At 44.1% G+C, this 24,713-nt stretch overlaps 1 protein-coding gene across 1 annotated transcript in view; it reads right to left on the bottom strand.

Annotated features, from left to right (window-relative positions):
* Positions 1 to 24,713, bottom strand: part of Pptc7 (protein phosphatase targeting COQ7) — a 37,989-nt gene that overhangs the window by 8,712 nt on the left and 4,564 nt on the right. Inside the window, exons 2-3 of the mRNA XM_038345754.1 lie at positions 5,761 to 5,940; positions 1,911 to 2,109 (exon numbers count right to left, since the gene is read on the bottom strand). Of these exons, the coding sequence (XP_038201682.1) occupies positions 1,911 to 2,109; positions 5,761 to 5,940 (379 nt within the window). The remainder of the gene's footprint in view (positions 1 to 1,910; positions 2,110 to 5,760; positions 5,941 to 24,713) is intronic.

The following is a 24,713-nucleotide window of genomic DNA, read 5'->3' as shown; positions in this document are numbered from 1 at the left end:
CGTGTTCTGCTAATACTCCCACCCACGAGCTTGGTGTTCTGCCAGCTGCAGCTCTGCCCATTCTGACTGAACACACTGTGCTGCTGGAAACTCTCAACTGCACTGAAACACGAGCTACAGTCACATGCTGGTGAGTTGGGCTCCACGGGCAGCCACCTCCACCTCACATCAGGCCAGCAGAATGTGCCGCTAGCCGGCCTGTCCCCAATCTTGCTTGCGGATCTGGTACTCAGATGCCAAAACAGGCAGCAGCCAATCCGGAAAATGAAGTATCACAATCCGGAAGCTGTCAGTTGATCTTGGTATCCACTGAGGCCTTCATTCCAAATGGCTCCAGCTATTGTGCATTACAGTCCACTTGCTAAAACAAGAGAGCTGATTCAGCAAGATGGTTCAGGGATGGCACCTGCTGCCAACTGATACCCAAGATTGATCCCAGGAACCCACATGCTGGAAGAAGAGAACTAACCTGCACACCCGTGCCATGACACACACACCACCTCCAAACACACAAAATAAATATATTTTAAAAATACAATAAAATGTCTTATCAAATGCTCTTCTAACTTAGGGAACCAGTCTGACCTGAAAGCTCAAAGTATTTCCTTCTCCAGAGTCAGCATTGACATTTGCAGGTTTTTGTTTTTGTTTTTGAGACAGGGTTTCATTGTAGCTTTGGGGCTTGTCCCAGAAGTAGCTCTTGTAGATCAGGCTGGTCTCAAATTCACAGAGATCCACCTGCCTCTGCCTCCCAAGTGCTGGGATTAAAGGTGTGCGCCACCACTACCTAGCCAATACTCGCATGTTTTTTTAAAATATTTATTTATTTACTTATTATGTACATGTATACAATATTCTGTCTGAAGAACAGAGAGGGCATCAGACCTCATTACAGATGGTTATGAGCCACCATGTGGTTGCTGGGAATTGAACTCAAGACCTTTGGAAGAGCAGGCAATGCTCTTAACCACTGAGCCATCTCTCCAGCAATACTCGCATGTTTTAAGGCAGAGTCTTGCTATATATAGCCCAGGCTGGCGTCAAACTGGTAATGCCTTACCCTCCTGCATGCCAGGATTACAAGTGCAAGTCTACCCAGCAAACAGACTATTTAAATAGACAACACCAAATACTAATAATATGATACCCTCACTCCAAAATCAAAGATGGCAGAAACGCTTGTTTTATTTTAGCTGGGCTTTAAGATCTGGCTCACTAAGAGATAATAGGTAGAAAAGGAAAAGAGCATTTGCTAGGAGTTTCTTCACAAAAAACCCACTGGGAGTTACCGGTGAGCATTCCATAGCCTGTAAGGTGGCCAAGCCTTAGCCTTACTCTATTCTACAAAAAGAGCAACTAAAACTTAATTTTAAAGAGTTCCAGTCATTTTGAAAGTTCCTAGAAGTATAAAAATAAACTAAGAGTCATTAACAATCAGCAAGAAAGAGAACACCTAGTGACCCCTTAGGGACGGAAGCAGGCCTGGACACTTCACTTCTGTTGGGTGTGTGTATGAAGAGCACCTTTGAGAGGGGAAGTTATTCTGACAGATAAGACAGACACCTGCCTGTGCTCCCCTAGCAATGTATGAAAATCTGCACAGGCAGAGGAGGCCTCTGAGCAACTCAATTCCTAGTGCAGTTAACATATCCTGCACTCAGTGTGCTGCTGGCATGAAAATACAACAGACACAAAGCTGAGTGCCTCTGTACAACCCTGTCATGTGATGATATGTTTAGAACAACTTGGCTCAGCTGTGATACTCAGTTTAATCTAACCCCCTTGCAAAGGCTCCACTAGCTGATCCTGTGGACGGGCGGTTTCTCCCAGGAAAAGTGCCTATCCTCAAGAGGACAGGAGTGGACTGTGGGGAAGCTACATCTTGCTCCAGGGAAGGGCTGCAAGATTACCTGTCACTCAGGACAACCCCTTCAGCCTCAGGGGGAGCGATGGAGAGCTGGAATGGAGTGTTGAAGTAATGCTGCTGTTCATCAGATCGGTGCACGACTTCGCCGCCCCGGACCACCAGGAAGCCCGAGTCACCCAGGTTCGCTGTATGCAAGCGGTGGCTACTTCTGTCCAGTACCACAATGCAGGCTGTGCTGCTACCTACAAACAAAATGGGCATCTGCTCACTGTCTCCCCTGGGCTGCTGCCAATCATCACTCAACTCCAGGGAGCAGCTGTAGTCTGAATCTCTTGTTTACATAGGACCACCCTCTTTTGCCCCACTCCCAAGAACTATGGCAATAACCTAAGCAGGGCTTATGTGCTGAAGACAAGGGGGGGTGGCAAGTGGGCCACTGAGGCACACATTCTTCCTCCTTCCTTCCTTCCACCTTCAAAGGCTCCACCCAAAGCAGGGTACTGTGTTTTAATACTTAATTCTTGGAACAAGGGCACCACACCCAACACTATTCTTTATTTAGTCAGGGTAGCAAGGCTTCACTAAACTTACTAACATTTAACCATAAACATAAGCAGTCTTCTAAACCAGACTGCCGTCTGCTGAAGCCATAAAGCACTTTCTGGAGACTGATGATTCACAGTGAGGACACAAGTGGCTTGCAGACCAACCTGCTCATTTTCCAGAGACTGCACAAGGCCCACAGTCTCTGGCCAGGCTGACTGCAGCAAAAACTGCACCTGCCTCCACCAGAAGAATATGCGGCACACCAAGGAACAAATGGAACATGCCTGTGTATGTGGAACAACACTGACAGTTGGTTCTCTCAGCACCATACAAACCAGATATGGGGCACACAACTGTGGTCCCAGCACTCACTTAAGAGGCAAAGGCATGAAGTTCAGAAAACATCATCCTCAGCCACATACTGAGTCTGAGGCTAGCCTGGGCTGCATAAAACCCTATCTTTTTAGGAGAAAAAATAAACAAAAAACAAACCTAAAGCAAGTGAATGGCCTGTGGAGACAGCTAATCCCAGGGTGCTGCTTTTCAGTGTACACCACAGGCAAGCCACTCAGTCTGAGTTTCTTCTCAGCCAGATGTGGAGAGAATTCCTATGTGCCTGCCTCACCAGGTGTGAAAACAGAGCACACTCAAAACGGCGTGCCACTATCCTGTGCAGACACATGAGGGGAAAATAGAAACACAGAGACTAGTATTCAGTTTTCTGACTACTTTTATTTTGTCTCAATTAAAATGTATAATTTCACTGGGCGGTGATGGAACAAGCACACCTTTAATCCCAGCACTCAGAAGGCAGATATAGGTGGATCTCTGTGAGTTTGAGGTCAGCATGGTCTATAAGAGCTAGTTCCAGGACAGGCTCCAAAGCTACAGAGAAACCCTGTCTCCAAAAACAACAAACAAAAAAAGTGTAATTTAATGTAAATAATTAATATAGACTCTGTCATCATTGATGGTCGGCAATTCAGCTTCCTTGTTATCTGAAGCAGACTGATTAGTAGTGACCTTGACAGCCCTGCAGTGCCTACGAGAATGAAAATGTGGGTGCTTCGACCTGCCGGAGGGTTGTCAGAACCTGCTCCGTGGCCTTCAGTTTAGCCAGCTTCCTTCCTAAAAGCCTCCAACTACTCATCATTACAACATGGTCACACAAAAGATCTTCTGGACACTGACAGAATTAAATCTTGAGAGTGAGAAACGACACAGCCCTGGAGCTGTTCCTTGGGAAACACTCCTAATGACTCACAGTGACAACCTCAGGCCACCATTTATTTCATGCCCCTATGGAATCAGCATGGCCCTTGTGAGTGATGGGGCTTTCACAGCCAGAGCAGGAACAATGACTGAGGGCATGTGCAATCTGGCAGCTTACATTCCTCCCCTCTTCAAGTGACTGCCAAGTGCACAGGGCTCAGACCCCATACATGTGGGAGAGCAGGTGTTGAAGATGAGGGTCGGATGTACAGGAGACTGACCTACATCAGCAGGTACCTGGGCAACTCTCTCAGGTTAAATCTCTTAGCCAACTATAACCTTACTAGGCCTGACCACTCAGCTTCATTTCTTTTGTGGTGCTGGGGACTAAATAGCTTTGTGCATGCTAGACCTATGCTGTACCACTGTGACTGTGTTAGAACCCCAACTCAAGACACTCCCCTATTTTTTTTTAAGCTAGGACTCACAGTATAATCCTGGCTGGCCTGAAACCTGCCCTGTAAATCAGGCTGGTCTCAAACTCAGAGATCCATCTATTTCTACCACCCTAGAATAAAAGGCATGAGCTGCTATGGGCAGCAACCCTTCAGATTCTTAAGAACGTACTGTTGTATTTAAGGGTTTCTGAGGACCATTACATCAAAAATAAAGGCTTGACCTTTAGAGTAGATTTACTTTGTACATTTTTTTAAAACAATTGTTGGATAAGAAAGCAAAAAAAAAAAAAAAAAAAAAGACAGGCTGAGTAGATGGCTCAGTAGTTAAGAACACCCAGCTCTTCCAGAGAGCCTAAATTCCATTCCCAGAACCCATAGAGAGTGGCTTACAACACCTGTGTAACTCCTGGCCTCCACAAGCACCAACACCGGACACATTCACAGAGACATACACATAAAAGCAACAAAATAACTTAAAAAATCAAAGCACATCTACGACTGCACTTAATCAAGGTTCAGTCAATTCAGCAGTCAGCCAGATCTGTTCCAGTTTAGTTGCAAATGCCTTGGAGGTGTGTGGGTTAGGTCAGGGAGGTTTGTACACACAAACATGGCAACAAAGGATTATTCCAGTGAATTTTAGAAGAAACAGTAATCCCAACATTATAAATAAACCTCAAATAAATTTATTTATTACTATCTCCAAGTTACATAGGGTGAGAAGGAAATAAAACGTACAAGAAAAAATTACCCCCCCCCAAAAAAAAAACCCTCAAACCTTTTAGGCAACAAAAAAGCAGGACGTTCTGTGTTGTAACTGGCTGCCCTATGTCCAAGTAAACAGCAGGGCTGGAGAGATGGACGGTGTCCACTCCCAGGGATATACTGGAAACTGCCTAGGAGACTGCTTTCCACTCACAGGTTAAATGATTTCTCCACAGCCCTACAGCTCTGACAGAGGTACTAGGATGGAATCTAGAATGTCCCATGGACCCAAACACAGCCTCTGAGCACATCAAGAGGAGCAAGGGGCCAGCCCAGTAAAGACCCTGTCAGCCTGCATCCCAGCTCCAGGACCTGAATGCTGGAGAGAAGCTACCCCAGGAGGTTATCCTCTGACCTCCACACATGCGCTGTGAACACGTGACCCCACACACAAAAGAAATAAAATGTAGTAATAAAAAGGGGGCAGGGGACTGCTGAGATGGCTCGGCAGGTAAAGTGTCTGCTGCCGAGGCTGATCACCTGAGTTTGATCCACATGGAAGAAGGAAAAGATGGACTCCCTTGGGTAGCCTTCTGACTCCACCACACATACTTCTACTAATAAAATAAAAATTTTAAGAGGAAGTCAGAAAAGGAGCACCATGCTGAAACAAGGAGAATTTACAGCAGGAGGAAGACAAAACAGAAGAGGGTGGGGCAGAGAGAAAAGAGCCTCTGTGAAAAGGGTTCAAACCCAAGGCAAGGGACAGCTTACACCACTACTCCCTTTAAATATAGGTGTGAGCAAGGGAGAGGTTCTGGCAACTAAGAATGCCAGGCATGGTGGTGCACACCTTTAATCCCAGCAGTGGTAGCAAAGCTCTTTGAGTTAGAGGCCAACCTGGATTACTGGTAAAATATTGTTTGTTTAGCCATTAGTGGTTGCTGTAAGAAGGCACAATCATCTACTTACCCAGCAAAGGTACTTTGTTTTGCAGCAATTCACAGTAGCTCGTGGTGAGAATCCCAACAGGATTGCTAGGAATGAAGCGTCCTTCTTTTACTAACCGCTCACATGTTCGCATTAAAGTCCCTGAGAACTGAGATGGGTCCACGCCATAGTCTCTCCATCCTCCAACACCATCTGCAACTCCTGAGGAAGGAAAAAGTGCTCTTAAAACCATTGCCATTGACTGAGAACGTAGCATGGTGGCAGAGCTCCTACCTTGGATGCACAAGGCCCTAAACTCAGTCCCTAGTACTGCCAAAAACAGCCAGAAACCACTGCTACCAACTTTCCAGCAACCTTTACTCCACCTCTCTCTCTCTCTCTCTCTCTCTCTCTCTCTCTCTCTCTCTCTCTCTCTCTCTCTCTCTCTCTCTCTCTCTCTCTCTCTCAGCTGCAGCCTTCCCCAGGAGCACCACTGCACAAACTAACACCTCTGTTCAACACCCTCTATCATCTTCTTATCATTTGGTCTTTCATATATTCATGAACAGCTGGATATGGGGGTACACACCTTTAAACCCAGCAAAGGCAGGTGGATCTCTGTGAGTGTGAGGCCATCCTGATCTACATAGTGAGTTTCAGGGCAGCCAGGGCTACAAAACAGAGACCCTGTTTCAAAAAACAAAACCAACAGCAAGTAAGAAATCAAATATTCATGAATAAACTTAAACTACCAAACAGCACATTGTCTACTGGCTAAGACATAAAGTTTACCAAAATTATTACCTTTATACAGAAGTAATGGGGTTATTAATATCGTTAATTGTGTAAGAAAGAGTGAAAATTAATTTTAAAAAAGATTTATGTGAGTGTTTTGCCAGCACCACATGCATGCTGCCTATAGAGGGCAGAAGAGGTCATCAGGTCTTCTGTTGAGCTATGTGGGCACTGGGAACAAAACCCAGGTCATATGCAAGAGAGGCTACTGTTCTCAACTACTGAGCCATCTCTCAAGTCTCTGGTTTCTACTTTTGGTTTTTCGAGACAAGGTTTCTCTGTGTAACAGTCCTAGTTTCTTGGAACAGCTCTGTAGACTAGGCTGGCCTTGGTCACAGAGATCTGCTGTCTCTGCCTCTGGATGCTGGGATTAAAGGTGTGTGCCACTACCACCCAGCTTGGCTTTTTCTTTGAGTAGCAATGTTAATGATAACATTGGGCCAGAGCTGGCAATCAGACAAGGAGCAAAAGCAGAGCCAGAACAAGCATTCATGCACACATAACCAAACCCCAGAAGCAAGAAATACACACATAAATAATGCTACATCAAAAATAAAGAAAATGGAAACCATATTCCAGCCTTTTCCTCTTCCTGCAGGAAAACAAACAAACAAACAAACAAACAAACAAAAAACCAAACCCTGTACAGGGCTAGCTGGCCACTCAGGGAACTCTGGAGACAAGCTGATCCACACTGAGTTGTGCTATGAGTGGACTCTGAAAACTTAGTATGAACAAGGGAGAATGTTCTCATTATTTTATACTGACTAGATCCTCCAATAGTATTTTGGGAGCCAGGCCTGGTAGTACAAGCCTATAATTCCAGTACTCAGGAAGACTGTAAGTGCAGGTCAGGCTGGGCAATGTAGTGATTCTGTTTCAAAATAAGAAGTCAGAAGTGGGCTGGGCTATAGCTCACTCACAAGACCCTGAACTCAACACCCAGTACTTTGTACAAATAACAATCTGGGTAGAATTCACTAAAGAGAATGCACTATTGAAAATGATTTCACTTTCTCTTAGGACATTTAAAATCACATATGTGGCTCACATATTTATTTCTACTGGATGATACTAGTGTGGACTTCCACAGGTGCAGAGGGCTGCCAGTGAGCACAGTCTTCTCAGTACTCCTGTCAGCAACAGGAGACTAATGTTCAGTCAATAGAACCTGAACATCAATACTGTACCATCGCTCATCTCGCCCCTTGCAAAACAACACACTTCTTGCTCTTTCCAAAGTTAAAATCAATTCCTGCCTACTGGCATTAAAGAAACAGAAAAATATCAGACAAATACACATTATTAAGGCTTTATATGGCTCTTTTGGAAGGAGTTATAAAAAATACTAACAATAGTTGTTTCAGAAATAAGGAACTGATAGCAATTAATTAAGGAATGTCTGGGGGTGCTGAGGTTACAGTTCAATGGGAAGAGCACCTGCTTAGCATGTGTGAAACATTGGGTTCAAATCCCAGAACCACAAAAATAAACATTATATCATTTGATATTATTTGAATTTTATCTTTGCCAAAGCATGTGCCATGGCTTTATCTTATGTGCTCATGTGTGTGTGCATATGTCTGTGAAGACCAGAGGTCAACAACTTTCCACCTTATCATCATCGTATCGATGTATTAGTGTAGAAAGGTGTGCCTTAGTACCCATGTAGAAGTCAAGGAACAAACTCATTAGGCTGGTTTTCTCCATCCACCTTATTGGCTGCTGGGACTCAAACACGGGTCACCAGGCTTGCACAGAAAGCACCTTTCTTGACCTGCTGAATCACCTTGCAGGCCCTTCACCTTATTGAGATAGTATGTCTCACTGAATCTTGAGCTCACTGACTCAGCTGAAGCGTCTGGCCTGAAAGGCCCAAAGAATCCTTCTAGCACCTGCTCCCAGCACTGGAGCACTGGATTATAGTGCACACTACATTAGATTTTATGTGGGTGCTGCCAATCAAATGCAGGTCTTCATGCTTACACAGTGGGTATTTTATCAACAATCAACAGAGTCATCTCCCTAGTTCCCAAGATTTTACTTTTAAATTTAAGGAGGAGGGGCAAACAAGATGGCTGAGCTGATAATGGCTGGGCAGAATTTGAACCCAGGGACTGACAGGTAAGGAGAGAAAACTGTTGTAAGTTATCCTTTGACCTCCACATGTTACATGCTGTGGCATACACATTTCCAAAAATACACACACAAATAAATAAATGAACTAACAGACAAACATTTTTAAAAAGTCAAGCATGATAGCAATAGCACATACCCATAAACCTAGCATTTGAGAAGTGAGAAATCAAGAGTTCAAGGCCAACTTTGCTTGGATAGTGAGCTTGAGGTCTGTCTGTGCTAGACACACACATACACATGAAGAAATGGGTAGGCTTTTTTATTTCTTTCATATTTAATTATTTATTTATATTGTAAGGCTCAAGTACTCTACCATCTAGCTACATCCCTGGCCCAAATCCAACACCTTTTGAGTATGAAACACAGTCCCCCACTTCCCAATACAACATTGACATTTTTGTACATTTAACTTTCACAGGCATCCTTAAAAAACATACTTGGACAAAACTGATAGATACAGGAAACTCTCTGGTAGCAGTGGTGGTCAACAGAAACAAAACACATCCAAGAAAGTAAAAGGAGGCAGAAGGAAGACCATAGCAGCAGCTCCTCCACATGTATGACCACCAGCAAGCCACACCTCCAAACCAGCTGATAGTATGCTAGAAGCCTGGCATCTGTTTCAAAATAACTGAGGTTGGAGGTACAGGCAATGGAGGAGAGAGAAGTCAAGCCTGGTCATGAATTGTTGTTGAAGTTGAATGAGAACTGCACTCACCTCTACCTTGATATACTGGAAGATTTCCACATCGTCAAGATTAAGTAAAATAATGGCAACAGTAACAAAGCTAAAGAAAAGCCGCCCTTGTGCCTGCTGCATGGAAGTCTGGTTCAGCATGAGCTGCCGCCCAGTGAGAATCCATGAACTTAGCATCTGGAGCCACAAAAGACACTCCTCATAGGAGCCAATGGCACATTTTACCTTGATCTTCAGGCAGGCATGCATTTAGAAGGACAGAGAAAAGAATGCTTACTGGAATACTTCTGAGGAATTCTTGCTTCACAGGGTTCAAATGTAACCATTTTTTTAATATTTATTTATTTATTATGTATACAATATTCTGTCTGTGTGTGTGCCTGCAGGCCAGAAGAGGGCACCAGACCTCACTATAGATGGTTGTGAGCCTCCATGTGGTTGCTGGGAATTGAACTCAGGACCTTTGGAAGAGCAGGCAATGCTCTTAACCACTGAGCCATCTCTCCAGCCCCTCAAATGTAACAATTTATGATAAAACACAGAATCCGAGATTACAGTCCCAGGCGCACCATCTGATGATGAATCATACATTCTCTCCTGCCTGCTCAGGGAAAGAATTTTTCTTAGCCAGTCTCTGGTCCAACAAAAACAATTAGCTGAAAATACAAACCAGAGGCTGAGTGACTGGACAGCCCTTCCACAGCAGGCAGCCTCTCCTGGAGCAGCACAATCTCCTAGGCACCTACCTGTTCACCTTTCACAGACAAGTGTCCCAGACAAAATGTCACAGGCTCAATCTCTTGAGGGAAAAAAAGAAACCAAACAGCGCTTCCAATTTCCAATAAAACACGGGGTGGAGTGAGGGAGAGACTTAGTTTACACCTGAAATTCACTCAGATCTAGAAGGGGAAGAGGTGGGTGCAGGGCCAGAATGACCTGTACCACATGTGTATTTGAAACTTCAGACCACAAAGAGAAGGTGAACCACACCTGAGATAAAGTCGCTACTTAGAAATGCATATATAATAGGCAAAACCCCAAAACTGCTGAAACTGTGACCTGGAATAATTCCTGAAGACCACTAGAGATTTCAGCACAGTATTACAAAAAGCAGCAGCCACGGTCAGTGTGTGACAGCCCAGTGAACCTGCACTAGAAATCATGACTGGGGTCCTAGAATGAATGGGGAATGTTTGGAGACCTTCGTTAAAAGTGGCATCCAGCTGCCTCTAGAGGATCCTCTAATTTTCACAGGCAGAGAAGGACATGGGAAGGAACCTGTCTCACATGGAGTTGATCCTCCATGTGACTACCAAGTGTGTAGACATCTACTTGCTAAGAAATATAACAGTCTGGATTATAAGAATCACTGTATAAGCCTGGAGAGATGGCTCAGAGGTTAAGAGCACTGGCTGCTCTTCCAGAGGTCCTGAGTTCAATTCCCAGCAATCACATGGTGACTCACAACCATCTATGAGACCTGGTGCCCTCTTCTGGTGGGCAGGCATACATGCAGACAGAACATTGTATACATAATAAATAATTAAAAAAAAAAGAAATGTTGAAAATTAAAGATATTGCTTAAAAATATCAAAAAAGAAACACTGTACAGCAGCCTTAGGGATTTGCTACAAAGCACACAGAAATTTTTAAGTCTAATGTGTTAATTAAACATTAAATAAAATTAACTATTATATTGGTCTAAATTTTATTAATTTTGAATGGGGGGAAGACATGGGCTTGCCAAAGTATATGTATGTCGGTCAAACAATAAGATGTGGGAGTCTGAATTTTCCTTCCCCAACATGTGTCCCAGGAACCATGCCATTATTCATGGTGGTAGGTACCTTTGCCTTCTGAGCCATCTTGATGGCACTCTATCTCCACCTTTTCCCCCAAAGGCCTGATCATTTACTTGTGACTCAAAGACTTATTCTGGACAGGACCTTCAGAAGCTCTCAGGAAGGATAGCCTCCATCTCTTGGTAATCTGTTCTTGGTGTTTTCTTTGGCTTCCTTCATTCTCTTGATCAAAAGTTTAGCATCTTCTGCAGCCTCCTTATTTTTCTATGTGTGTTGTTTCTTCAGAGCAGTATGTTAGCATCTGTGTTACAGGACACGTGGAGGAACAACACAGTAGAGCTTGGTGCACTGGTCGTGGGCCTCTTACCTTCTTTGTTTAAGGGCTTCTGACAAGATATTGGTGGACATCGTCTCCTTTAGAGAGATGGAAAAGCTTTCAGATTCTGCTGCCTCTTTGGGACCACAACCACCAAGGCACAGTAGCATGTGTCAGTTCAGGAATAATCTATCTCCCCGCCCCCCCCCCCTTTTTTAACAGTAATAAGATGAGAACACTTAGAATGGCATCCATAATGCATCCTGAACAGACTTGCGCTTCTGCCCTCCAGTTCTCCTCAGTACTTAACAGGAATGCCTCTAATTTGACAGAACACTCTACCCTGGGCCAAGACTTCACGGGAAAACCTTGTATCAAGAGGTTTCTGGGTTTTGTTTGTTTGAGACAGGGTCTCTCTATGTAGTCCCGGTTGTCCTAGAACTTGCTATGTAGGCCAGTGCACAGCTAGAAGAATGTGGAGATGCCAGTGTAAGATTCTCATTTCACCTGGGATGTGTGCTAAGCCCCACATCAGCAGGCATCCGTGTGGATGTGTCTGCATAAAGTTAGGCACTGAGGTGGATGAGCTCTGACACCACAGTGGTAGGTCAGAGTAAAGAGTAAGGGGTTGCAGAGGTGTGTGCTCAAAGTACTTCTGTCTTAAGAATCCTGAGAATCCTGACCAAACAGCTCACCTGAGGGCTGTATCTTACTTTAGGTAACAAATGACAATCATGATTGACTGAGTTCAAGGGACTATTATGTATCCAGTCTGTACTTAATATCTATCAGCAAAGAAAGGCTGAGAAGGTAGGCTGAGTTATAGCAAAAATGGTCTTTAATGCCACCTGAAGAGTTGCCATGGAATTATAAGCTGCCTTTAATTCACTGTAATCATCTTATGTCTCCAGTAGTAATGTTCTCTGAGCACACAGCTAGCTCAAGTGTTTCCTTTGACCCCAAATCCAATTACAACTATTATTAGATTAAGATAATGTCTACATATCAGAACAGCTGAGCAAAAGTCTGAGAAGAGACTACAGAGCACAGAAAGTCCTCTAGTTACATCCCTATGTCCTGAGTTGAAATGACCAACTACAAACTACTTATGGCTTTAAACTTGTGTTTGGTTTGAGACAGGGTCTCTCTGTACCTGAGGCTGGCCTTGAAAGTGAAGCAACCCTCCTCTTTCTGGTCAGACCTCTTGAGTGCCAGAAACTATAGGCAAGAGCCACTTATAAGACCTAGACCTGGGCTGGAGAGATGGCTCAGAGATTAAGAGCATTGCCTGCTCTTCCAAAGGTCCTGAGTTCAATTCCCAGCAACTACATGGTGGCTCACAACCATCTGTAATGAGGTCTGGTGCCCTCTTCTGGCCTGCAGGCACACACACAAACAGAATATTGCATACATAATAAACAAACAAACAAACAAACAAACAAATAAATAAATAAATATTTTTTGAGAAAGACCTAGACCTTGGGGCTGGAGAGAAGGTCCAGCTGTTAAGAGCACTGGCTGCTCTTCCAGAGGACCCAGGTTCAATCCCCAGCAACTACATGGTGGCTCACAACCATCTCTAATGAGATCTGGTGCCTCCTTCTTGCTTGACAGACAGAACACTGTATACATAATAAATAAATAGATAAACAAACAAATAAATAAATAAATAAATCTAAGGTGGGGGGAGGACCCAGATCTTAGAAGTGATTTAAAAAGCATAGTGTTGGGGCTGGAAAGATGGCTCAGTGGTTTAAAACACTGACTGCTCTTGCAGAGGACCCGGGTTCAACTTCTGGCACCCACATGGCAGTTCACAACTATGTGATTCCAGTTCCAGGGAATCTAATACCCTCATAAGAACATACATTCAGGTAAAAATACCAATGCACATAAAATAAAAATAAAGTCTTCCATACACTGGTTTCCTAAAGTGGAGAAATAAAAACTAAGCACACAGCAAAGCCAATTCTGCCGACCTCTCATTATCTAAAGGTGTCCACTGTGAGCACTCCTTTCTTGTGGCCCCTCCCACTCTCAAGAGTTCTTTCTCCCCTTTCCTTATCAAATCGTTCTTTGTTCTGCTCTAATTAATTGCTTTTATAAGTAGAATTCTAAGTAATAATTTTCATTTTTTTAAAATTACCATGCTTCTATCTTTGCCACAGTAACAACCAGATAAAGAATGAGCTGGAGGGCTGGGATGGAGTTCAGCTGCACAATGTAAGTTCCACATGCCTGTGCCCTGGGCTCAATCCTCAGCACCACAGAGAGTCAAAGCTTTTCTTTATTGTAAAATAATCACTCAATTTTTCATCTTTAATTTCATATAACAGTTTTATTCTGAGCAAAAGTCCAAGGAAGATAGGCTTGGTAAATAAACTCAAATTGTGGAACTTTAAAATCCTATCTCTCAGCTACCTAACTGAAGCTGCAGAAGGCAGACAGACCCTGGGTAGGCTCCTAAGCTAAGCTGCCATTAGTGAAGTTTCTCCAACAGTGCCCCGCACTCCCAGCCATGGCAGGTGCATGTTGTGTCCAGAAGATGCTATCAGAATCCCTTGGAGTTATAGTTGGTAGTGAGCCACTCAACACTGGGGCAGGTAACCAAACTTGGGCCCTCTGAAAGAGTGAAACACTTGCCAGGCAGTGGTGGCACACACCTTTAATCCCAGCACTAGGAAGGCAGAGGCAGGCGGATCTCTGTAAACTCAAGACAAGCCTGGTCTACACAGAGAAACCCTGTCTTGGAAAAACAAAAAGAGTGCTACACTCTCTTAAGCACGGAGCTTCTGACATTCCCTCTCACATACAACTCTAGACTGACCTGCGATTATTTATAAGGTCATTCTGGACAACACCTAGAGAATACTAAATCCCAGTTCTGATATAAACACCAGTGAAGGAAACATGGCCATTCTCCTTCATCACAACACATTTAATACAGGAGATGACAAAACTGGAAAAATTATGTAGCATCACCCTTCAGAGGGTGGCTCACTGACATGGGCTCCTCAAACTCCATAGAAGCAAGTTGCCTCTCGGGGATTGGTTTTCTCATGTGACTTGGACGTGAGTGTTGCTAATGAAGGGGAACTCCTGCATGATGAACTAAGCCCCTAGCTGAGGAGCTTTCAGCAGGAGCTGCTCACAGGCAGGGTGCCATCTATTGAGACAGCACTTAGCATTGTTTCTTCAAGTGCTACAGCACCTGTGTAGAGACCAAGGCTCTCATCCGAGCCACTGCTCTCCTGCAACCCTGACAGGACACCACAACACAAAGACTACGGTCAAAAGGAAATGAGATAGAAAGAAACACATAGTTGATTCTGTGTCAACAGGAACAAACAGGTCATATTCACAGCAACATTTCTGTAGCTTCAACTATTAGGGCATTGGGGAATACTCCCCTGTGACTCAGGACTGGGAAATGTGTCTGCAAATGGTTATCCCAAAGGGAATGAAAAAGAGCAAGATTACTTAAAAATACACACACACACACACACACACACACACACACACACACACACACACACACACAGTCAACCATCAAGCTGCTCACAATGTGATTGCTTTGACAAACAGTCCTCAGTTCTCTAGAGGAGAAATCACAGAGATTACAATGTTCTGCCTGCTTCAACAAGCCAGGAATTCCCTCTGCACTGAGATTCCCCAAAGCAATCACTCTGCGTTAATCACAACGAAACCTGTGTCTTTTGACTCCAGAGACTGGGTCTCCATCAAGCTCTTTAGATCTCTAAGCAGACAGGTAAGATCAAGCTGAAAGATAGAAAGAAAGGGTCGATCCTGTGAGAAAATAGGCTGCCCAGGGAAATGGGCAACAAGCAAAAAGATCCGGGCAAGAACAACTACTTCAGGTTTCAGAATTTGGGAAAACAAAAACAAAAAAAAAAAAAACAAACAAAATAGCTCAGTAAACATAAGACTACTTGGTAATCACACACACACACACACACACACACACACGACACCTACCTTCCTTCCTTCTTTTGGTCAGTTACTTTGTCTTTAAAAGCAGTTAAAAGTGCTGAAAAGACGGTTAGGAAGCAAGAGTGTGAAGACAAACTAGACATAACTTCTGCGCGTGTGTGTACGTGTGTACATGTGTGTGTGTGTACATGCAAGAGGCTAACATAGTACACCATGTCTCAAGAAATAAGTTGGAGAGTAATAGTTCCTCTTATTTCTTGAGACATGGTCTCAACTTTAGCTCATTACAACCTATAACTCAAGCTCTAAGGGGCTCTTACTTCTCTGGTCTCAGAGGGCACCCTTACTATATCATGCACATCCTCATTCTCTCTCTCTCTCTCTCTCTCTCTCTCTCTCTCCTCTCTCTCTCTCTCTCTCTCTCTCTCTCTCTCTCTCTCACACACACACACACACACACACACAAATAATAAAATAAAACTAAAAAAGAAGAAAAATGAAAGAAAGAAAGCAAAGCAAAGCAGCTGGGTGTGGTGGCACATGCCTTTAATCCTGGTTTTTGGGAGGCAGAGACAGTTGGGATCTCTGTGAGGCCAGACCTGAAGGCTAGCTGGTCTACATAGAAAGTTTCAGGATAACCAGGGACACATAGTGAGGCCCTGTCTCAAAAAAAAAAAAAAAAAAGGCAAAGATTTACTGGGAAATGATCTACTCTGGCTCAAGTGCCAACTACAGCTTGGGGAACTGGTAACCTCCAGACTTGGTAAAAAAATCACTGGTCAGATTTCCTCCACAAGCTATAGAGCTGAAGGCTCTCTCTCCAAAGCCACTTCATTCTTTTCTGGCCTGCACCACAAACTTCCCCAATGCGGAGTGCTGTAAGCAACACTCTCGGGACTAGAAGAAGCAACCAACAGATCACCTGGAGGACAGGTGTCCTGGATCAAGCCAATGATCAGTGCTGGCACTAAATATGTTCAGAGTGGAGGGCCTCTGGAAGAGCTATCCATTGGTTACTTTTCTGAGTGGCATGTATCTACCTGCACTAGCCCCTTAGGCTGAGAGAAGGGCTTTCCTTCTCTTTTTTATTGGTAAGATTAGATCTAGACCACCGACCCTTACGTTAACCTAATATTTATAGCAATTAAGTGAACTCTTACCTCCACCCTACCCTGTACATCTAAGTCTGGCAGGCTGGCCCTAATGCTCAATCAATCCTCCTGCCTCACCTGTCCAACTCAGCAACAGGAAACAGAACGCCTCACAAACCATGTATGTTTAACCTGATTCCAGTATCTACTGTAAAATAAAGAGGAGGGCTTGACCAGAACAACGTCCCTTGGGCGAGGCTGAACACCCAGGCAGGCAGCCCTTGTAGAGCTACCCCCAAAGCATCCTCCTCCAAAGGCTGGCCATGTGCAGGGCGGCCCAACTCCAACATGCATCCATTTCATTGCTGCAGTAAGTGAGAACCTCAGAGCAGCCAGGAAGTGAGTCAGCTCTTCTTTTTTTGTATGGTTTTCTTTTTAAGATCTTCATTTTATTTATCTGTATATATGTCTCTATGTATACTACATGTACACAGGTACCTTCAGATGCCAAAACAGGGAGTAAGATCTTCTAGAGCTGGAGTTACAAGCAGCTGTGAGCTGATGTGGGCGCTAAAAACAAAACACAGAACCCAGATCCTCTACAAAAGCAGTGAAGTGCTCTTAAACACCGAATTGTCTGGGCTGGATAGTTTGATGTCAACTTGACACAAGCCAAAACCATCTGAGAAGAGGGGCTGTCAATTAAGAAAATGTCTCCACAGAAGCCTGACATGGGGTGGGTGAAGATACACTTTTCTTTTTTCTTTTCTTTCTTTTCTTTGTCTTCCTTCCTTCCTTCCTTCCTTCCTTCCTTCCTTCCTTTCATGATGGTTTTTCAAGACAGGGTTTCTCTGTGTGTACCAGACTGGCCTCAAACTTACAGAGATCTGCCTTCCTCTGCTTCCTGCGTGCTAGGATTAGAGGTGAGGTTAACCTGGGCTACACGATCCTGCCTCAAAAAGCAAAACTAAAACAAAATCCTTAACAGATTATGATCTAATGGAAGGTATGGGAAAGCGTCTAAAATGAACCTGAAGGATGGAACCCTGAGTTAGAAAGATGCTGAGGAGTTCCCTGCCATTTTCACCCAGAGGGATAAACTAAAGCACAAGTCAGAAAGGCTCAGGGAGAGAATCCCATGTGCAGAAACTTGGCCTCTAGGTAAATGCCTACTGCACCCATGCCAAGAACCTCTCGCTATTAGTCAGCCCAACAATGCAGCACAGGAGTCAGGCACTCAGGAGATTCCCCTGGAGGGAAGGCAGATCTGCCGCCACCAAAGCCAACACAAGGCTCTTATTTGTCTCAATCAAGAGCTTTGTCCTAGTAGCTTAGGCAGAGCTGACACCTGCACAGTACTGAGACTTAGCAAAAACCAACTCCATAAAAGAAGTTACCATCGGTCTCCTGTAAGTGACAGTGGGGCCAAGGTAGGCTCTGAGAAACTCCAGCTAAAATTTAGACTAGGACAAGTGTCCAGAACCAGCCTCACCCATCACCCACTTCATTCACAGGGGAGGTCTCTTACCCTGGCTGTCCGAAGTCAGCAGGGAAATCCACTGGCTTGCTTGTCAGAATGCAGGCTCACAGTGTGTACTGCTCACAACTAGCTCTGTGAGAAAAGCCAGCTGCTCGGTATTAGGGTGCACACCTGTAATCTCAGCACTTGGGAAGGAAGAAGGCAGAAGAATCTTGCATTCAAGGTCATTCTTGGTTTCATAAAGAGTTCAAAGTCAGGGGGCTGGAGAGATGGCTCAGAGGTTAAGAATGGCCTGCAGACATGCACACAGACAGAATTTTGTATACATTATAAATAAAGAAATTCAAAAAAAAAAAAAAAACCAAACCAAACCAAAAAAAAAAAAAAAAAAAAAAAAAAAAAGAGTTCAAGGTCAGCCTGAGATATGTCAGATCTTGTCTCAAACAAATACATCAACACAAGTGGGGATGACTGTAGCGCAGAGGCAGAGCACTATGAAGCACAGAAAGGATTGGGGCCCTAGAACAGCCAAAAGGGAAGATGATTTTTTTTTTTTTTTTTTTTTTGGTTTTTCGAGACAGGGTTTCTCTGTAGTTTTTTTTTTAGAGCCTGTCCTGGAACTAGCTCTTGTAGACCAGGCTGGCCTCGAACTCACAGAGATCCGCCTGCCTCTGGGGAAGATGATTTTAAAAAGAACAACTGGGGCTAGAAGTGACTGCTCAGTGGTTAAGAGCACTTGGCTATTCTTCCTGAGGACCAGGTCTGATCCCCAGCATCCACATGGTGGCTCACAACCATCTATTACTCCAGACCCAGAAGATCCAATACCTTTTTCTGGCCTATGTGGGCACCAGGTACAGACATACACACAGGCAAAATACCCTTGCACATAAAGTAGTAATAAAGATTTAAAAAAGAAGAAGAAGAAGAACCAGAGATGAGCAGCACAGAGGCCAGCACAGTCTACAGCAACCAGAGGAGTGTTTGGACTTTGTTGAGCTTTTCTGACTTTTGTAAGCCACCAGCTCTCCAGACACTGGGCTGTGGTCACAACCAAAAGACAATGTCCACTTACAGATAATGTATAAAAGATGAGTGAGCAGATCATTTGGTTCTCCAGTCAACTCCCCAAGCTTGTCATTCAATAGCTCATTAAATATTCAACAGTGACATTTACAAGTACTAAGGAAGAAGCATTTATTTGTCTGCAAAGAGCGCAAAAGAACAAAACGGTGCACCTACACTTTGAAGAAATGGATTGGCTTTTCTCCAGAAGCAACTTCATTTAACAAGTGTTTCTGGCACATGCTGTCTACTGTGTAGGGCATGCTTTAATGGGAATTTTAGACAGTGAGCACTGTACAAAGGGCTAACCATTTCCTTCAGTCTCTTTCATAACTCCAGTGAATGCCGACATCATCTCACAGACCCCCCCCCCTGTGTCTGGCCAACACCTGGCCCAGCGGTTCCTAAGCCTTAATGCAGACTGAGTGTCCCTCACAGCCCTGACCCCTCTCTATGTCTGCACAGCATAGGTGACTCTCACAAGTGTCGCTGTTCCAGGACTCAGCATTCCACAAGCCCAGAGATCCTGCCTCCAAAGGTCACTAAGCAATCCCACCTTTCATTCCCAAACTTGGCCATTCCCCTTGCACATCCCAGCCTGTCACAAGCAGCCTTCAGCCTGCACTTCCAGAGTAGAAACCTTGAGAATCTTCTGGGTGCCAACCCAGCTCCCTTCTCTCCCTCCCTCCTCGGTGTCCTGTGTCACTAACTTCTGCTGATTCTGTCTGCACTGCCTGGAGCCCACCCAGCTCCTTCCAACTGTCCTGGATACAGCCCTGTTCTATTCCAAAACATCCATCTGTTGTTACCACACTGCCATACCCATGTAGCCCTGTAAACAAAATCCATGTATAGGCCATCCTTATTCGCTTGGACATGTAAAAGCATTATTTTTTCTTTGCATTGGTGTTTTGCCTACATGTACATCTGTGTACGGGTGTTGGATCCCCTGGAACTGGAATCAGAGAGAGTTGTGAGCTGCCATGTGGGTGCTGGGAATTGGACCTGGGTCCTCTGGAAGACCAGCCAGTGCTCTTAACTGCTGAGACATCTTCCCAGCCCAGTAAAAGCATTCTTTTCAACATAATGCTGCTTGCCTCTGGAGTGAGGAGCTTCACAACCAGGAGAAAAGGGGAGGAGCTGATTCCAAGCTTCCAAAACATACTGGCACAGTACGAAACTGTTTAGAAACTCCTGAGAAGGCAAGAGGTGAACAAACCTAGTCATCCTGTTTCACATACAGCTTTATATTTATTTACTGAGGAACTACTTTGGAGGCAAAGGCTTTGTTTTTAGCTCCCAACAAGTATCCCTTGCGTTTGTCACATGGCCATGTGTGTATTTTCAGAGAAGTGTCAACAACAACTCAGAAGAGTAAAAAATGATTTGACGACTTAGCTAAGATGCTCAACAGCTTTTCTCCACTAAGAGAACACTGGATCAATCAGTTTTGAATTTGAAATCATACATCACCAAAAAAGACACAGTACCCTGTGAGAGGTGCATCCCTGGTGAGACCTCATTTCAAAGGGAAACTCTGAGACCTATTACCCAGTAGTGGCCAAAGCTCAAGTCCAGGTTTTAGGGAACAGCTCAAGCCTGACCCGGAGCTGCTGTCCAAACACTGAAGTGAAAACACAAGCGCCTTTCTGTTTGCCTCAGTCAGAGCAGCCAACCTGCAGCAGCCACCTCAAATGACAATGTGCAGAAATGATTCTGAGAAGCCAGAAAACAAAAACATGCTAGGCGATGGTAGCCTTGAAAGGTCAAAACAAGCAGTCAACAAAACAGTCTGTACATTCCTCGACCCACCACAACCTATTCTGTAGGAAGCCACTTTTGTGGACCCTGGCAAAGCTGCAGTCTTTTGGCAGTCCTTGGGATTCACACCAAGAATAGATAGAAATTGTGGAGAGCCTGGTATAAACATACATGTTAAGTGTAACACCTTCCAGACTGACATGAAGCTTACTGGAGAAAGTGATCCTCAGCACCTGGATGAGCATCAAGCATGCAATCTTTCTAGAGGGTTCCCAGGTTCTATGTGCATAGACCCTTGCACTCCTAGCCTGCTGCAGAGTTCCTCAAGGAGTAAGCTCTTAGGAGCTATTCCAATGCAAAGAGAGGCTCACCTATTTACAACCTAATAACTGAAAGTTGAGAGCCAATGCAGTTAAGTTCTAGCGCATAATGCAGGAAATGTGATGAACTTTGCTCGTCAGTATAGAAACATCCACATTAAATCACAGCTAACAACGCTGCTCAAAAGGGTATACACACTTATATGTGCAAAGGCCAGAGGACGTCACACTGATTACAGTCAAGGTATATGCTACAGGTTTTACGCAGGAGTCTTCTGAGCAGGTGTTACTTTACAAGCACAAAACAGAAGCACTCATTTCAAAGCACTTGTCAGTGCAACTGAGCCCTAGGTTCAGTCTTTAACACCAACTGTACTGAACCTCCATGATTTGTCAGCTTTACAGACGAACCACAGGAGGAGACGGGTTAGTGCAGGTGTCTGGAGCTGTGCAGACTTCAAAAGAGCAAGGGAAGTGATCTGCCATCTCCAGTGCTGCTTTCAGGAGAGGTGGCAGACTCCAAGTCAGGTGTGAAAAAGACACAAGTAACAAAGTGAGGTCTTCACTCCTCACACAAAAGGACCTGTTTCCTCCTCCAGTGCACCACCAAATCCTGCTTGGGATCTTATGGAAGTACTCAGCACCTCTTTTCTTCAGTAAGGATTTTAAAGTAAATCAAAAGGCCAGCTCAAGTCCAAGTGACTAGTGTCTTGCCTGTCATCAGTGCTGTGACCTCTGCAGCCTTTGCGAAGGCTCTGGACTTATGATTGACTTTATAACTTTAGCAACAGTGAGGACATGAAGCTCACACTCATAAATGCTCCTAACAGCAGCAGTGCCCTACAGGCCACACATCACTTCTCAAAAAGATGGGACATTAACACAGATTTTAAAAGATAAACTCACCCCAACTTCTTCAGAAATAAAATACCATGAACTTACCTTCCCAAAACATTTCCTGAGAAGTCAGTCTAATCTTATGGCCTAGGTACAGCCTGAGAAAAGACCTTTAGAAAAGACATTGGAGAAACTACATGAAAGGAACTTGGCATTTAGCCTGAAGTTGACAAGTGTTTGATCTGCCAGAGGACATGGTTGTAGGTCACATTCTGACCTGGTGTAGTGTTCCCGAAGCCACACACCAGCACCAAGTCCATTTGGACACCGCTACAGACATTCAGATTACATGCTGCCTAGTTTCATGATACCACACTGAAGTTCAGGGACAGCCTCCTCCCATCCCAAACCCCTCCCCAGCAGGAACCCATCTGCACCCTACTTTTTCTTGGGATTTAACAACTCTCTGAAACATCTATCTAAAAAGTATAAGCATTTATACTTCTAAAATCCAGTGGCTTACTCTGCAGAAAGACCCATCCAGAGCCCTCTAGAGATTACTAACGCCTTGAGGGAAAAGTGAAAGTCAGGACAAAGTCAACGCCTTGAGGGAAAAGTGAAAGTCAGGACAAAGTCAAATTGGGCCTAAATTTTCCAGATTACAAACTGGTGAACAGGAAAAATAGCTGAAGGCAATGGTTGAAAGTGAAGGCACCTCATAAGCCCCTTACACAAAGTATAACTCATCTACACAGCAGGGCGGGGAGGCACAGGGCACAGCAAACAGTCTCTACATCAAACCTGTCATCTTCCAACAGTATCTGCAAAGTCAGCCCTCACCAGCCCTTCTTCTAAGGACACACTTCTCACACTTCCTCAATAGTTCACGCTCTTTTCTTTTTCTTTGAGACAGGGTCTCACTACATAGCCCTGGCTGGCCTCAAATTCAGATCCTCCAGCCTCTGCCTCTTGTGCTGAGATTTAAGGTGTGTATTACTAAGCCCAGCTGACATTTTTCTCTTGAAAATATATAAATTATAATATCAGGTATACTTAAAGTATTGATTAATCTCAGACCTTATATATTTAATTACTGTAATTTAAAGATAATTTTCTTTATATAAAATAATTATATATTCAAACTACACCAATTTATCATCTATCCAAGGCATATACCTGAAAAGATTAAAAACACATGGGCATAGCCAAGTGTGGTGACAAGCCTACAATCCCAGCACTTAAGAGGCTGAGGCAGAAGAACTACTGAGAATTCAAGACTTGCCTGAACTATACATACAGTAAATGGTCACACACACTCCAAAATAATGTAACACCTACTCACACAAAAGCTTATATACAAAAATGCCAAACATAATTTACTATAGCTAGTATGTAAAAATACCCACAGATACCAACAAATAGGGTTGTTGATCCCTGAAATACAATTTTATGCAGCCATGATAAAAGATGAAGTACTAACACATTCTCCAACTTGAACTTTGAAAATAAGCTAAGTGAGCCAGGCAGTGGTGACCCATGCCTTTAATCCCAGCACTTAGGAGGCTGAAGCAGGTGGATGTCTGTAAATTCAAGGCCAGCCTGGTCTACATAGTGAGTTCCAGTTCAAAAAACAAACAAACAAAAAGGAGGAGAAAAAAGAAAAGCTAAGTGAAGGGAAACGGCACAAACTACATACTCTAGGAATCCACTTACACACAACACCCAGAAAAGGCAAATCCAGAGAGTCTACAAGCTACTACCAGGGCTGAGAAACATTCACAAGCTGGGAGCAACTGCAAATAGCAGGTGTTTTTTGGGAGGAGCAGAGGATGGGTTCTGGACTCAAGACAATAGGTGAGGCTGTACAACCTTCTGGATTTAAAAACTGAGTATACATGTTTAAAGGGTGAATGTCATACTGTGACTTTGCAACTCAATTTTGGCTTTTTTGGACATGTATTATGGGGCTAGAGTGTCGAGGTCATAGGATAGCTTGAGGAATCAGTTGTCTCCTTTTGCCATGTAGGTCCTGGGGCCCAAACTCAGGTCATTAGGCTTGGTGACAAGCACCTTTACCAACTGAGCCATCTTCCCAGTCCCGCAGCTCAGCTTAAAATAACAAAAAAGGTCATCATCAACAGGTAGATTTGACTTTTAGAAACTGACACAGACTTCCTGGCCGGACTTGAGATTCCAGAGAAGCCTCCCCGAGGCGCTGGAATCAGTGCACTATCCCAGCGACCACTTATACAAAGTGCAGCTCAGATTCAGACACATCAAACCCACTCCAGCTCTACATGTAGCTCACCTCATCTTCATACCTTAAAATTCAAAAGCCAGGCATGGTAGTGCACACCTTTAATCCCAGCACTCGGGAAGCAGAGGCAGGTAGTCTGCATAGTGAGTTCTAGGTCAGTCATGGCTACATATAGTGAGACCCTGTCTCAAAAACAGAAGCAGGGGTAAAGAGATGGCTGAGCAGTCAAGAGCACAGGCTGCCCTTCCAGAAGACCCAGGTTTGACTACCGGCACTCATGTGGCAGCTCATTAATTCCAGTCCAGGGAACCTAATCCCCTCCAAGGGCACTAGACATGCATGTGGTACATACATGCAGGCAAAACACACAAACACACAACATAAATCTTTTTAAAAATTAAAACATACACAAACAAAAACAAAAAACCTACAAACACCACCACCTCAAAGAATGTTTTTAAGATTGGCAAGACTCAGAAACACT

Source organism: Arvicola amphibius, chromosome 10, assembly GCF_903992535.2.
Source record: "Arvicola amphibius chromosome 10, mArvAmp1.2, whole genome shotgun sequence".
Lineage (NCBI taxonomy): Eukaryota > Metazoa > Chordata > Mammalia > Rodentia > Cricetidae > Arvicola > Arvicola amphibius.
The sequence above is the reverse complement of the archived record's forward strand: the minus strand, read 5'-3'. Positions and strand labels throughout refer to the sequence as shown.